General features: G+C 36.3%; 1 protein-coding gene across 1 annotated transcript; it reads right to left on the bottom strand.

Moving 5' to 3' along the window:
- Positions 1-770: 770 nt before the first annotated feature.
- LOC107599072 (tetraspanin-31-like) lies at positions 771-7,275 on the bottom strand. Its single transcript, XM_016290561.1, has 6 exons — positions 7,077-7,275; positions 4,715-4,882; positions 4,515-4,595; positions 4,271-4,411; positions 3,829-3,939; positions 771-2,537 (listed from the first exon to the last, which is right to left on the bottom strand). The coding sequence occupies exons 1-6, from the start codon at positions 7,137-7,139 to the stop codon at positions 2,463-2,465; spliced, it is 639 nt and encodes a 212-aa protein (XP_016146047.1). The 5' UTR covers positions 7,140-7,275; the 3' UTR covers positions 771-2,462.
- Positions 7,276-12,238: the final 4,963 nt, after the last annotated feature.

Genomic DNA, 12,238 nt, shown 5'->3' with positions numbered 1-12,238 from the left:
AAAATTATCTAAGGTAAAAAGACAGACCAAAGTACATTAAAGGAATAGTCCACCTAAAAATTCTAAATTTGATGAAAATGTCCTCAACCTCAGGCCATTCGAGATGTAGATGAGTTTGTTTCTTCATCAGAGAACACATTTGGAGAAATTTAGCATTACATCACTTGCTCACCAATGGATACTCTGCAGTGAATGGGTGCCGTCAGAATGAGAGTCCAAACAGCTGATTAAAAACATCACAATAATCCACAAGTAATCATATTTGTTTATAACTGTTTTGACTTGTAAACGGCGCTTGATCTTTGTATATTTCTCTGCTGATTCAGATGAGAAAATGTTTTTACGGGAAAAAGCTATATTATGGAAAGACATATTAATGATAGATTTGTTTCTTACAAACACACAGCTTCTCACAGATGTTAATTGATGGACTGGAGTCATGTGGATTACGGTGATGTTTTTATCAGCTGTTTGGACTCTAATTCTGACGGCACCCATTCACTGCAGAGGATCCATTGGTGAGTAAGTGATGTAATGCTATATTAATTTCTCTAAACCTGTTCTAATGAATAAATGAACTCATCTTGGATGGCCTGTAAATTTTCAGCAAATCTTTATTTTTTTGGGGGGTGAACTATTCCTTTAAACATGGGTTTGATACTGTTGGGTCACCGCTTGATGTCAAATGTTGAGTGTTGAGGCAAAACCAGTAAAGGAACACAACTCATGATGAGTGCACAATAAAAAAAAAAGAGAGAATTTCGCAGGTATTGATCTAAGAATATTTAATTGGAAAAGTCTGTTTCAAAAATACAAGGCAAATCCAGGGAAAGTGGTGCTTACAGCTCACCGAGTCGGTTACCGTGGCCTTCTCACAACTGCAATAAATAACTACTATAGCACAGACATTGATTTCACCCCTTCAAAATCCATCAGTGAAACACACTCATAATACCATGACCAAGTGAAGCAGAACACATTTAAGCTGTACGGAGTGATGGTTCAGTGTTTCTATTTTCTCGATCACGTGGGGTGGAAACTAAAGCGGTTAAGACTTTGAGCATTATAGCCAGTATGTTCCTCTATTAATATGAGTGAGCAAATTAACACAAGAACATACTGGACATATGGAATTAACATATGCATGTGCACAAAAGTCATTACAAATGATCTATCTACTACAATAACAATGTTCAACATTGCAAAAAATGCACACTTGGCAACTTAACACTATTCGCACAAAACAAGAAAAAAATTATAAGCGCAACAACAAAGAGAGAGAGATTTGGCAAAACAAAAAAATAATAAGGTTTTAACTGAAATGGCACTTATTCAGTGCTAAAATTATGGACCTGATGCCATTAGTACTTTTTAAAAATAGCTGGAAAGGAGCGATACATGATTGCAAATAATAAAAACGGCAAGTTAGTGCATGAGTATGTGGCTTAAACCAAGCTGACAGATAACTGAGCAAATGGCACCCCGAAATTATTTCAACAAACATCCACAAATCAATGCATAAGATATTAAAACACAACATCCATGAGTAATACTAAGCTTCAAAGGAAATGAAGAACTTAAAAAGTCCAGTGAGATTAGCGAGAGTTTAAATAAGAATGGAGAAGAATCTGTAAATTGGTGAACGCCGACCCTGTCACGGTAAAGATTATGTACAACAGGAGGGCTGCAGTCCATCGGCAGGGGAAATCCTCCCAATCACATGGCTCAGTTACACACAGTTACACAAGTGTTTTTTAAATATTCACGTTCTATGTCTAATTCCTAAACTAATATCCCATAGGCTGGACTGGTCACCTCATCGAGACGGACTTCTTAAAGCATTGCACAAAACACAGGTGATTTTCAGGTCTGCACTGATTCAAAGCGGACATGGATGCGGTTTTCCTGGGAGATACATGACAGAATTTAACCCTGACTAACTGATACTAAACATTAACATAGTTTATGTGGGTTAACTTTCTGTTACACTGAAACTACAGGGACCATTTCGGCACTATATACCTAGTTATGTGTACCTAAGTGAGCTGACCATGTCACAAGAAACTGAGGCTATGAACATGCAGACACCGATGGCTTTACATTGCAGATTTTCGTTTTGCATACAGAAAACAGGAAGAGTTTCTCACATCAAGGATGGGGGAAGTGCCAGAACGAGCATCCTATCATACATGATACCTCCTCCTGCTGGTTTAAATTAGCCCTCTGCAGACCTTGTGTGGAAAATGGGTCATCAAAATAGATGTGTTTGTATGTGCGGTGTGGTGCGTTATCTAGTGTGTTCTGAACCGGGTGAGCAGACGTGAGTTTGTTGTGGGGATCAGTGGTTGTGTTCTGCGTTTAATGCTTTAATTGTCTCTTGGTGCACTCCACTCTACCTGCGCAAAAGGGAACTGGAATAGCTGGACTAGTCTAAACATAGTTTAGGACAGACGTCTGAGGGACTATAAGAAAGCACTGGGGTTTGCCCTCGGGTCCTTTTGGTTCCTGTAGCGCATGGCCAGCCAAACTCCTAAGATCTGAGAGAAAGGACAAAAATATTGATTATAAACAAAATACTGGAGTATAATAGCTGCAATAAGCAAAAAGTCATTCAAGTCTATGTGCTAAAGTGATTCCATCATTTAAGGCAAATTAACACTTGAATGCGTGGCTGAAAGTGACATTTATATATAAGCTGATACAACAGATCAATGTTCAATATTAAATAACCATATTTTCCTAAAATAATATTATATACTAAATGAATTAATGTATTCTGCTAAACAAATACAATTGTTTTTGTTAATTGAAACAAAGCAACAACAAAAAAAAAAAACTTCAAACATAAACAAAAATTTTTTTGTTGCCTTGGCAACTAACTGAAATAAAATAAGTATAAAAAACTAATGAAAAATACAGAAGCACAGAACAAAATTACTAAAACTTAAACTAAAATGAAAATAAAACAGAAAATATAAAATAAAAGCTAACTCAAAATATTAATAAATCCAGTAACAACAACAGTTCGTTACTGAAGGACTTGACTCAACATAAAATTCAACTAATGTAGTTTCATGTCTGTATATTTTACAACAAGATTTTAATTTAAGAACTGTTTTCAAATTAATATTTTTTCTTTAAGTCCTCCTGAGAAGTTACAAGTCTCAAAGTCATACAATGTCATGTACTATATTATTATTATTGCCCAGCTCTTTATATAAAGTTGGATATATGAAGTGAAGTGACATGTGGCCAAGTATGGTGACCCATACTCGGAATTAGTGCTCTGCATTTATCCCATTCAAAGTTTATACACACAGCAGTGAACACACACACCGTGAACACACACCCGGAGCAGTGGGCAGCCATTTTTTTGGTGGGAGAGACCGCTGTACAATCCCTGCCGGTATGAGACTCGAACCCGCAACCTTTGGGTTACGAGTCCAACTCTCTAACCATTGGGCCACAACTTGATGTCAACTTGGCCATGTACTTGAGTATGTGGGATTTTTTTTTTTACAAATAAATCACTTAATTACAACCACAGCCATTTTTTTGTTGTTAAACTTATGCAACAAAATGAAAAGTAAAGGATGGAAAGGATGGAAAGTATCAGTTCTAAATGTGGAACTGATACTTTATATGTATTTCATCTTTTTAATGATGGGAAATGTAGTAGGTCACATTCTTAATTACAACTTATTTATGATCTGACGAGCCAGCAGCTTGCAAAGTCAGTCCTCAAAAGAAGTCCAGATCTCCCAATAGTTACCACAACTTTGTTGTGCCTTTCACATGTGGCCCAGACAACATGTGATCTGAACTAACCTCTGTAAAGCTGAAAAAGAGGCCGACCCCTCCAAGGATCTTCAGAGCTTCTGATGAATGTTGGAGCATCTTTTCACCGCAGGTGAGGCAGGGGCTCTTTTTTAGACATGGCTGCACGAAAGGAAAACAAGGAATTCATCTTTATTTTTCACATTTGGTTAACTCAGCATTCACCATTCAGGCTACGTGTTATTATCAGATACAAATGCACCATTCACTCATCATCTTAGAATAAACTGTAGAGGGGTGGTCAGACAATTTCTCACAGTCTAAGCGGGCCAGAAGAAGATGTAATGTGGACCAGATTCAATTCTTGCAGCTCGTGCTTATTGTCATGCTCACCCCCGTTCCTACCCAATTTCCTTTCCTTTCTCTATATCTGTTCACTAAAGTGTCAAAAAGCCAAAATAAAACAAAAACGAACACAAGGATATATTATTACAGCATCGCAGAGGTGCAAGTCAGACATAAACACTCCCAGGTTCTGTGTATTGTTGAACAAGCCACAGCAGTCCAGCTTCTTCTCAATGCTGTTTCTTGTGTCGTTATTCATCATTCCCCAGGATGAATTCAGCAGCTTCTCCTGTTTTGGTAATGTGACAAGACAAAAACCAGGAGTCACACTCAGTTTCTCAACAAACAATTGTGCAACGACAACAAGAGTGCTTTAAGTTAATTAGGATCACCTGTTGACCCTGGTTCATGGCCAGGCAAGAACAGGAAACTCCAAACTGGAAGAGGAACACAATGAAGAGAATGACCATGTACTGTGAAAAAGCAGTTGTGGTCAAGGACTTCACAAGATTCATATAGGAGAATTTAGAATAGATGTTTTATGGGCACTGAACTATAAAAAACATGTAGTACAAATGCTGCTAAAGGATACAAAGAAAAGCATGACTTGGTGATGATGGACGGCTCCAATGAGTCCCACAATGGCGATCAGCAGCAGAAAGAAGCCCACGGCAATCACACCACCAATGATGTGGATGCTGGAGACAATGCCAAAGCCTTTCCCCCATGCTGCTACGACAATCAACAGGAGACCCACCAGCTGAGGATGAAAAAAGATCAATCAGAAACATGTCACAACCTTTTGCTATACATAAAATTGTATTAAAAATAACAATATATTGTGCTTAAAGTGGCACTGAAATGGTGCATACAGCATAGTTTACTTCCATAATATAACATTTTCAAGTTAAACAGGATATTTAAAGAGGAAAAATTAAGGAGGAACTGAATTTTATTTGTAGAGTTGATTAAAAGCAATTATTAAAATAAATAAATAAATACAAACAAACAATAAAAACACTATACTGGCACTGTTACAAAAAAACTCTCATTTTACTGAATTAATTTGTTTTTCATTTTTAAACTTTCAATTTAACGTTTTCAATTAAAATGTTTCCATAGAATTGACTGGAAAAAAATAAAACGAAATAACAAATAAAAACAAACCAAACTAAATAAAACCAATTATATCCAACCAAAATAATGTAAAAAATTGACTGGAAAACAAACAAAAAAAAGACCCCAAAACCAAACCAATCAAAATTAAACAAATCAAAAGGAAATAAATATAAATAAAACAAAAGCCAAACCAAACCAAACAAAATTAAATTGAAATGAAATATAAAATATATACACTGCAAATATCAAAAGATGCTCTTTGTTTCCAGATGGTGTAGTTAGAACTCCAGCAGTGGCTAACCATAACATGTTAACCAAACGCTAGCTGGGCATGGTCTCCATATGACCATGTAGTTGGAGAGAATGTAGTTAGCTAGAAAAGTACTTGAAAAAAATAACAAGACAAACAATGCACTGATGAATCATTCACAATAAGGCTAATAGAATAAATAGGGTCAATTTTTATATCATGTTGACTTTAAGAGAGGCCTACAGTTGTTAAAACTATGGGAATTTTGCAGTGCCTAAAGACGACTATTGCGTTTCAATTCATTACAACTACCGTGACATGAAGCACAACTCACATGCTGTTATGCTACTAAAATGTGTATAACAACTAACTACAGATCATTTCTATAAGCTAAACTGTGACTAGGGTTAATCTACAGTTCAAGGTTTTGTCTGGAATCTATATAACCCAAAGCAAAGGGCAGCAAGAGAAAGATTGTAGGTCCAGAGAGCAACATGTGTATCAACATAACCTTACCGAACAGCATTACTGTCACGGGCAGCATATCACGGGCCAAACCCAAAGCCAACCGAATAATGTGCACACAGTCCCTCCTTAAATGGCAGCATGAGGGGTATGATTATGGTGTTATGGAGAACATTGCAAAACCAAACATACCACAAAGTGGTCCAAGTGGTGAGGGCCCTGACTTTTCCGTTCAAAACCCATATTTAATCATTACAAAAGCAGTCCCTATGGACAACCTGAGGTGAAGCTTTTTTCCCTTTAAGGGTTTTAACCTTTGGGTTACTAGCACAGATCTTTAACCACTAGACTACACCACCCAAAGTCATTTAGCAATGCAACTTCATTTAAAGCTCTGACTGAGTGCAAAGTCCTTTATTTTTGGCTAAGTGTGACTGTGACACCATGATCTTAACCCAGTATTGTCATCACTCGTGTGAGTCAGAGAGGCATTACGGAAGTATGATCAGTGACTCAGTCCTGTATATATCATATTAAGCAAGCATGCATACTAACTCAACAATATTTGACACGACATTTGAGTTTTGACAGACACGTTCATGAAGCTGCCAGACCAACATCTTCCAGGGTAATCAATAGTGAAATAGACACACCTACATATATATTTGGGAAATTTAAAAATACACTTATTCAAAGAGAAAACTCTTTGTAATTAAAAACAGATTACACAAACATAGGGGCGGTTATGCAACACTGGACGGCGAAATACAATTCAGAAGATTCGCCAACAAACTAAAAAAACTGAATATTAACACCCCGAACCTATGTTTTTATTCCCTTTTAAAAAAAGGGTTTGTTTAACTAGTAACGTTACCGCATGTGAAGATAAGGAGCTAGCTGATTCGTCTACTGATAGCTATAAAACAAAGATTTCACCTCTATGAGCTAATAACAGACACCTTTATATTGAATATGAATACAGTAAAATGTTCATAACACGCCTTAAATCCAGTATAAATTATGAAATGAAGTGAACTAATGTTTTAAGTATTTATACCGGATTAGCCGCTGCTAACGGGCTAAGTTAGCTGAGCTAAATACTCATGTCTGTGCGACTCACCATATAAACTACATTTAGCGAACAGAGGGCGTTTTTCGAGCACGTAAATCCGCCACAAACCATGTTGAATCTTCTGGCATTTACCGGTGAGATGAAATGATGTGCTACAGATGTTGTTTTCGCTGCTGTGAGTATGCTATACGCTGCTCTTCTTCTCTTGTGGCGAGCAATATTATGAATCGTTCATTGGAATCGAATCTTTTCTATGAATCAACTGAACCAGTACGCAAAACTGAATCGTTCCTAGCACGTGGTCCAGGGCTGCATTTCTCAGCCACCAATGCGATGCTTTTGAGAAAAGATGACTAAATAACTCAATGAAATTGAGCATTGTTTAATACCAGTGTAAATTATATTTTGGTTCTAAATAACTATATGTTTCAATAGCTGAATCACGGCTGCAACAAACTGAACTAAGAGACATGAAATTACCCTTAACTACTCTTCTTGTTAATTAAACTGAAATAAAATATAATAAACCGAAATGTGTTCCTCCACACAGAAACGTTTTTAGAGGGTGTTATGGAACTACGTGAGGACGCAAGTAGGTAAAGGAATCACTAAATCCTTTCGTTTTGATTGAATCTTTTTACATGAACAGTTCGAATGAACTGATTCGCGGAGCTCGGTTCCCATCGCTAGCTGAACTAGCCGGTGACGTCAATCCGGACCGCAGTCCCTCTAGCGGCAGAACTTCCGCTCGCGCGCTTTGCTTGTAATGCACGCGATTAGACGCTAGGAGAGAGAATTTCCTAAAAACGTTTTGGTTGACATGAAACCTACAGTATGAAAAACATACACATAACAGCCAGGGTGTCTCATACATTTTTTTTTTTTTTAAAAGAAGGTGGAAAAAATAGAGGTTGCTTCCCTTTCTTGTCTTAATTTTTTTTTTTTTAAATGAAGGAAGTGTCTAAAATTTAATTTATTTTTATGTATTTTTCTTAATCAGGGTTTCATATCACAGTTAAGCCAGTTCACACAGGTCATTAATATCAAGTATAATACCATGTATTACTATTTCCAAAAATGATCGTTCCTTGTCCTCCTTTATTCTCGCGATAGCAAACGCTTCTGCCACCAAACAGCACGCCCGCGTTATCATAATGGGGTTCCCTGTTAATTAGCCCACAGAAGCCAACATACTAATTTGATTAAAAAACCTTACGCATCTTAAAGAGATGAAGACATAATCAGGGACGGTTTCGCAGTACATTTGCCCACCTGTCCGCATACATGCAATGCTTCACGAATGAGAAGGCAAGTATTTTATAGCACATAAAAGCGATCATGCTTAACGTGAATTTGTTTCTAATGCTTCTGGATATTACTATGTGTATTGAGATAATACGAAGAGGGCTCTGATTGAACGAGTCTAGTAAACAACGAGCCTTCCTTCGCTGCTTGTTGGCTGATATTGTTTAACCCAGCGCTGAATTGAAGCTTGTGCTGCTTCAGCGTCAATGCTGCGCGCAGAGTAGCAACAAACTACGTCACACTTCGGCCCGCCCTCTGTCGTCTCGTGCGTGTGAGACACAGGATGCTGCATTGAGGACTGATGAGAAAGACAGACCCATATTCCGAATCAGACACTATTATGAATAACTGAAGACACTGACATTTACGTTGAACTACGTTCATGCGAGAAATTCCCATAAATGCCACACATTACTTATAAATTAATATTTTATGGAATTGTATAGGGTAGACTGAGGCTAATTGTCACACTTTTCAGTCAGTTGAATGTCAGTTTATGTATATTAAAATATTTGTTACAAAAAGCTACATTTTGACACTAAATGGGATAGGTTGTCACAATGGGAGCCTGTTATATAAAATATAAAAAATGAAAAAATCTAAACATTAAGCCACTAACAGATATTATAAATAATAAATTACATGAAAGTCTGTTTTTTTAAATAATAATAATAATACAACTTGTAACAGATATATGAATCTGACAAACTGTCTGAATTTACTTTTTTTTTTAAATACCCTTGTCTGACAAACAGCATGTGACAATTAGCCCCAATTTACCTTATTAGTATAATAATAATAAGTTGTAATAATAGGAAGCTGCTATTATAGCCTATTATAGGAAATATATATAAAAAAAGGAAAAACTATTATTTAGGATAAAAACAGATATCATTATCAATTATAATTAAATGATACATTAAAAACTATTGATTGATTATTATATAATTAAAAATATATAGAACATTAAAACAGCCAACTTTGACATAACCTTTATGAAAAATACTCTTGTCTGACAAACCTATTTTGTCAGTTGACAATTCCCTTATTGGTATCATAATATATATATACTGTATATATATATATATTGCCATATCAGTACTGAGTTTTTACCATTACTTCTCTAAATCTGAAAATAAATGTGAGTCTGTCTTTTTGAAACCTGATTTGCAGTTTGAAACCAAAGTTTTTTTTATACAGTTGCCTTGAATTTACCACAAAATCCTGTTTGCGAGAAAGCAGCCTATGAGATGGTGACAGTTTATAAAATCAGGAAGTAAATTCAGAGAGAAAGAAAGAGAGAGGAAATTCATGCAAGCAAATCTACTTCTGCTCTGAGCTGCATATCTAGAGTCTAAACATCTTTCTGCTTCTGTACGTGACATTGACATGAAAGAACGGGCAGGAAATGCTGATGGGTTACAGGAGAAACTCCATGCAGTTTGAGCAGTCACTTTGGTCTAAATATGAATAGCACAAATAAAGTTACACACTCGACTGCAATTAGAGCTGAGGTGAAAAGACATGAGAGCTTGCAAAACACCGTAAACAAATTTCTCAAACAGCTGGAGAGGGTTGAGGACCGGCAGCTCAGGACAGGACTAAAGGTTTTCCTCCACAGCATTCAAGGTGAGCCTGAGTTCCTTTGAAAGGTCTCGTAAATATCATGAGATTGTTTATTTTGTCCACTAGAACACTTGCTGATAGATTCCCGTATGGTTTTGCAAGTTGATATGTTTATTTAAGGGTCTTTAGGGGTCTGTACTTACCAAGACTGACTTGCACATAAACAGCACACTGTTTGAATTGAACTCTATGTTGGAGCCAGATTCTGATAGTATTTCATATCTAGATCACCCTCAGAAGAAAACAAGTTTACTATTCAATTGTCAGCTCCTTGTGTAAGTTAAAATGCCTTTCACTGCATTTTCACATGGTTGAACTGCTATTGATTGTTCAGTTTTCTGCAGCATTATGTTTGTTATCTTGAGCTTTGTAATAATGTCATATTGTAAAATGTCCCAAATGTATATTTTAGGGAAGGCAGACAGATAAAAAGGAACATAAATGTTTTAACTCATGTTAAATTGAATTATACATCCAGTAGACGTCTCCAAATGCACACGCTCCTCCATTAGACTGTGATGATGAACTGTTACTACAGTCCGGATGTAGAATCAGAATCATGGATGTTAATTTAAAGAGGCCCAGGTTGAAACATTAGCACCATCTTAGAGACATCGTCATGGTGGCAGGCTTTTGAACACGAAGTGCTGGTCCATTTCCTGTCTGACGCTCTCTTGCTGACCACAAAAGCCACATCCTCTCCATCTCAGGCACCACCTGTATATAGTGCTGCTCTTACTCTCCGTATCTGACTCAATTATTTTTAGTTTACCATAAGATTACAAATTAAATTTGCTGTTGGGTTTTAAATAATCTTGCATCCATCGAGTAAGACATAAAAGTTCAATTATTTTACGATGCAACATTTATAAATCATTTTAGGAGTGAGCATTGCCATGTGTGCATATTTTCAGGTCAAGACATATGGTGTCATTGACTAATGCATCTTTAATATAATGTTTGTTGATACTCCTTATAATTTACTTCCTCCACGCACTTCCTCTTGCGAGCGTTTTATGCATTCGTCACTCTAGATTGTAGCTCAATATGAAGACGTTATGAGCATAATCTCACACCTTATTTATCTGTTAGCCAGAACCTAAATTAAAATAAGATATTTATATTATGATATTGTTTCTATCATATAGTCCCTTGGTTAACCCATTTTATAATTTTCCATTTGTTCTCTTGTATTAACCAGCATCACTAATGATGTCTGTAAACAAAGTTGCAGAACAGATTAGATGAAATAGTAAAAAACAAGTGGATGCTCTTTGAACATGATTTATGTAGCCCACATAGTCATATGATGATTCAAATTATGCTTGATGGGAATAAAATAAAAGTGAAGGAAACTATTAAGGGGAAGTCATTGCTGTTGGTTTCTGAGCATAGGGATTTGAGAATAGGGCTGACACATTTAAATGTTGCTTACGGCAGGGAGCCAAGCGAGTGGGAGACAGGCAGAGTGACAGCGATTTAGGGAAGAGAGAGACAGGGAAAACATATTTCTGAGTGCCAGATCTCCAAGACAGAGATGTCGACCGTGAAATTTTAGCACAGGGAATATTTAGCAGGACAATAACATACAATCAAATTAAACAAACTATAGTGTTTTGAATTTTCTGATAAAAATGTGAGTGGCGTTTGCCTGTGGATGTTGCTATGTGGTTAATAAGGTATTCTGAGAGGTTTCTAGGGTGTTGCTATGCGGTTGCTAAGGTCTTGTGGTTGGTTGCTAGGGTAATTTCTTTCATAATTTACTCATGCCATTCCAAATCTGCGTGCATTTTGTTTTTCTGTGGGATACAAAATCAGATATTTTGAAAAACATTTCAGTGGTTTTTGGGGGGAATTTTGGGTGAACTGTCCCTTTAAGTGTTTTGTTGAAATCCCTTAACTATGAGTAATAGTGACTAATCCACTAATAAATAGAGAAGCAAATCAATTAAAAAAAAATTTTAATGAGAGACTTTAGACACAAATAACTGCATGCCCTCTTCCTAAATGTTCTGTTGAATAGTGTTAAATGACATCTGTTTTCATGATTGATAGCAATCAATAGCATATATGATTGATTTGTAAACTCAATACGACTGCCAATTGAAAGGCAACTATATTTTATTTACTCTCATATCTGTCACTGCTGTCACTGAAGTGATACACTTTCAAAAGGTACACCATTGTACCTCATTTACCCCTTTTACACTTCTAATAGAAAATACAAGTGTAAAATATGTTAACTGTGTGTGTGTGTGTATATATATATATTTATATAT

This window comes from Sinocyclocheilus grahami, unplaced genomic scaffold (genome assembly GCF_001515645.1).
Source record: "Sinocyclocheilus grahami isolate Dianchi unplaced genomic scaffold, SAMN03320097.WGS_v1.1 scaffold13.1, whole genome shotgun sequence".
Lineage (NCBI taxonomy): Eukaryota > Metazoa > Chordata > Actinopteri > Cypriniformes > Cyprinidae > Sinocyclocheilus > Sinocyclocheilus grahami.
The sequence above is the reverse complement of the archived record's forward strand: the minus strand, read 5'-3'. Positions and strand labels throughout refer to the sequence as shown.

Coding starts and splice junctions, on each gene's coding strand:
- LOC107599072 (XM_016290561.1), bottom strand. CDS start 7,139: ATGGTTTGTGGCGGATTTACGTGCTCGAAAAACGCCCTCTGTTCGCTA. Junction 4,412..4,514: donor CCATGAACCAGGGTCAACAG/GTGATCCTAATT, acceptor TTACCAAAACAG/GAGAAGCTGCTGAATTCATC. Junction 2,538..3,828: donor TCTTTTTCAGCTTTACAGAG/GTTAGTTCAGAT, acceptor CCTTTCTCTCAG/ATCTTAGGAGTTTGGCTGGC.